This window comes from Liolophura sinensis, chromosome 1 (genome assembly GCF_032854445.1).
Source record: "Liolophura sinensis isolate JHLJ2023 chromosome 1, CUHK_Ljap_v2, whole genome shotgun sequence".
Classification (NCBI taxonomy): domain Eukaryota; kingdom Metazoa; phylum Mollusca; class Polyplacophora; order Chitonida; family Chitonidae; genus Liolophura; species Liolophura sinensis.
This window is the reverse complement of record NC_088295.1, coordinates 54,028,836-54,032,495: the sequence shown is the minus strand read 5'-3', so window position 1 is coordinate 54,032,495 and position 3,660 is coordinate 54,028,836. Positions and strand designations below refer to the sequence as shown.

General features: G+C 38.1%; 1 protein-coding gene across 1 annotated transcript in view; it reads left to right on the top strand.

Moving 5' to 3' along the window:
* Positions 1 to 103: 103 nt before the first annotated feature.
* LOC135467226 (activating signal cointegrator 1 complex subunit 3-like) overlaps positions 104 to 3,660 on the top strand; it is a 94,347-nt gene continuing 90,790 nt past the window's right edge. Inside the window, exons 1-5 of the mRNA XM_064744993.1 lie at positions 104 to 188; positions 875 to 1,154; positions 1,649 to 2,196; positions 2,437 to 2,557; positions 3,065 to 3,120. Of these exons, the coding sequence (XP_064601063.1) occupies positions 911 to 1,154; positions 1,649 to 2,196; positions 2,437 to 2,557; positions 3,065 to 3,120 (969 nt within the window). The 5' untranslated portion in view covers positions 104 to 188; positions 875 to 910. The remainder of the gene's footprint in view (positions 189 to 874; positions 1,155 to 1,648; positions 2,197 to 2,436; positions 2,558 to 3,064; positions 3,121 to 3,660) is intronic.

Sequence of the window (3,660 nt, the reverse complement as noted above, 5' to 3'; positions counted from 1 at the left end):
ATAAATCCAACTTTCGTCTGAACCAATCATCATTAAGAATCGAACATATTTTGACAGTGTGAGGAGTTTATAGGAAGTTATTCTCCACCACCTGGTAGTGCACGTGTACAGTGGTTGTGAAATGCTGACAGTGACAGTTGTCAACGAAAATTTTGACATTATGCTTTAATTACTTGAAGTATACAACGGTGGGTACATGACATCAGTAGTGAATTTCCTGTTGATCAACTATCGTGTTGATATTTACTTTTTTATTTAAAGAAACTGTCATGCCTCTCCTGTGCTGAATCTTAAACATTTGATACAGGTCCAGTTTTCGTGTATTCCTTTGGTGCCCTTGTGGGTGTTGTAGGTGATGGTCGTACTCATTAGAACAGTTTCATTCATTTCCAGTGTTCATGGAGTTTGCTTCACTGTTTCGAAATCTTTAGGAAATTACACTTTGAACTTTAGGAGTTAAGTTTGCAGCTATGTTCATATGTTGTGCAATATATCTGTTGGATTTAGACGGGGATGACTGGATTGCCTCCCCATGAAACTAACTGGTGTTGTACATGTGCTTTAAAATAGGTATTTGGGAAGGAAACAGGGGAATAAATTAGTGGTTTGATAGCCAGCCCATTGAAGTTGCCTTAGACAAATGGGTGTGGTACTTGAATGAATGGAGGTGTTGAGAACATTTCCATTGCTACTGTAACCTGTTGTAGAAAATAAACTGAACTAAACTGAACTTGACCATAGTCATTTTCCTATAGCCTGTCAGATTCAGAGTGGTCTGTAATTCACTGGTAAAAATATCCTGATAATTGTTTTGTTGAAAGCCTGATACCCTATAAGTAATATTTCATTCCTTGTTGTTCTTTATTTGTTTCAGATCTTAAACCTTTGAAGGTGGTAGTTATATCCCGAAATGTCAAATCTACCAAGATTGACTCAGTTTTTACGTGCATTTTCTGATGTAAGTTCCGAACAAAGTCATGATGACAATATCAGCGATGAACTTGCGCACAGGCGTGACTATCAGTCAAAGGTACAGCCACAGAATGCTATTACATGGGACAAGATACTAGAGAAGATTCATAAAAATACAGACAATGATGATTTGGATGTCAAAGTTACCCTGAAAAACTTGCACGAAGATGCCAGAGAAATTGGTAAGGTTTTTCAAAAAATATATCTTTTAGTCATGAGAAAATCTTTTTGTCTCTATATAGGTTTATGAGCAAACACTTGGTAAATTAATTTTAGTGTGGTTAATTTGTATGGTTAACTATATTATTTTCATATCCTTAACACACTAGATTCTTAGTCTTCACATATATAGGGATTAGAAGGTATTCTTGAGAGGGCTAACCACTGCTACAGCTAAATGTACAAATTTCCTGATGACCAAGGGCACAGTACTCATCACTTTTGTCCTATTTGTCAGTGGAGAAGAATGGTTTAAAAATTTCCATAAAGTCTTGAGACAAACAAAGAGACAGTCAGGTAGACATATAGGCAAATAATAGCCAGCCATAACATAATCTCCTGTATACCAAACAGGAATCGCTTTGTTTTCTTTACTGAGTGTATATCACATTTAGGAGTGAAGTGAAAGAGTAGTTAACCTGTGATATTGAACATGTATTTCTTGTATCCATTGCAGCTGGAAAAGATTCAAGTCAGGAGATTGTGGACGACACAAAGGCTTATCTATTTGAAGTCTTTCATGATGTTAAAATGGTGGGACAGAAAGAAACTGCCCTGTTGCGGCGTACATTTGGACAGTTTCCTGCATCAGCAGCCACCAGGGCTTGTGCAGGGATCAACCGTCTGGTGGACTGGTTAACGGACAGGGAAGTAGATGAGTTGATGAGCTTGAGTCGTGGGGCTGGTGACGGAGCACCTGCTGTTCAAGAGTTTGGGAAAAATGTCAAGTTTGTGAGTCAGGTGGAAGAAACAGATGCAGAGCTATCAACCTCAGACTCTGAGGAAGATGATGAACAGGGCAGAAGAGAAATTGACCTCAGATATACTGGTGACCCACAGGCATCCAAACTGACCAATCAGTTAGATTCCATGTGGCTCCAGAGGGAGGTCTCCAAATTCTTCCCAAATGAGGAGACGGTATTGGGGATGAGTTTGACTAGCCTGTGTGCCACCATCTTTGACACCCTTACGTCAAACAAAACAGACGAGGCTTTACAGAATGATGTGAGTTGATAATGTAACAGTGCACAGTGCTGCTGGCGATATATCATAATGTGGAGCCCCAGGAGATTCAGCTCAAATTAATGATGAATGATTATCAATGACTTGGCGTAAATGAAGTGTTTAAAATGAATAAATAGCTAATACACTTTAGCAGATTAAATTAGCATACTGTGCCTGCATCTCCATACATTTCAAACATATTAATCTGTTTTCATCTCTAAATTTTCTTGTCATTTTCAGCTGTTTGAGTTGCTGGGGTTTGATCGGTTTGAACTGATACAGAGTCTTCTGGAACACAGGAGTCAGGTGATTGCTGTAACCTTTGACATGGCTGCCAGTCACATGATGACAAAAGCAGGAAGTAAGACTTTCATTTTCAATTTTTAAATTGATGAGTTGCATTTATATGTTGCACCGTAGCAAAATTCACTTATGGGATGTAAGACTTTCATTTTCAATTTTTAAATTGATGAGTGTTTTTATGCGTTGTATCAAAGTAAATTTCACTTGGGTCGACTGTAAGAAAGTGGACTTGAATAAAGTTACCCTTGGACCCCGTGCCATGCGCCTGAGAAAACTCATTCAATGTCAATGTTGGAGCTAAAACCTGCAATTGCTGAGCGTAATTACATGTACGTGTACATTGCTCCTGATCTTCAAAATGGTGAAGATGTTGATAAATTGTTTTGCTTTAAATGATAATATTATGACTGTGGTCGGTTTTACTTGTGTAGAAAACCAGAGTAGATCACTAAACTTTGAGACATTGCTCTCCTGATTTGCTGTACAGAAATAGAATAGATAAAATTGAAGATGAAGTGAATGTAATTCATTGGAGATTATGATAAATCTGTCATATTTTTTTCAGGGAAGGCTGAAGAGAGTCAGGCTAGACCAGCATATGGCTGTCAAGTCACCATACAGGTATGTGTTACGGTGGACAGTGGATCAAGCTGCCCTGTATGTTTGTAAACTATGCACAACTGTGAACACACAGCATTATGTATTATCGTAGGGGACTATAGGTTTACCTCATCATATATCCGTCACAAATCTTTTTTTTTTTTCAAAATAGTTTATGGTATTGAATGCAAATTGTGTGGATCATTTCATATGAATTATATAAAAATCTGGCTGTTTTTGCTCTTTTTTTATTTTATTCCAATACCTCAAACAGGTAGGTGATATATATTGCGAAGCAGTACTTGCAGAATTCTTGTTAATATTTGATTCATTCGTCCATACTTGTGTGAATATGTGAAGAAAAACTGTGAATATTTAGGGCATTAATTGTATATATTTAACCGGCACCGCTAGCACAGTTGGTAGAGCATCCGCTTCGGGAGCGATAGATCCAGGGTCAATCCTGGGTCGAGTCACACCTAAGACTTTAAAAGAAGAAGTTGCAGCTTCCTCGCTTGGCGTTTAGCATGAAGAGAATAGTCCAACTACTGGTTGCCCCGT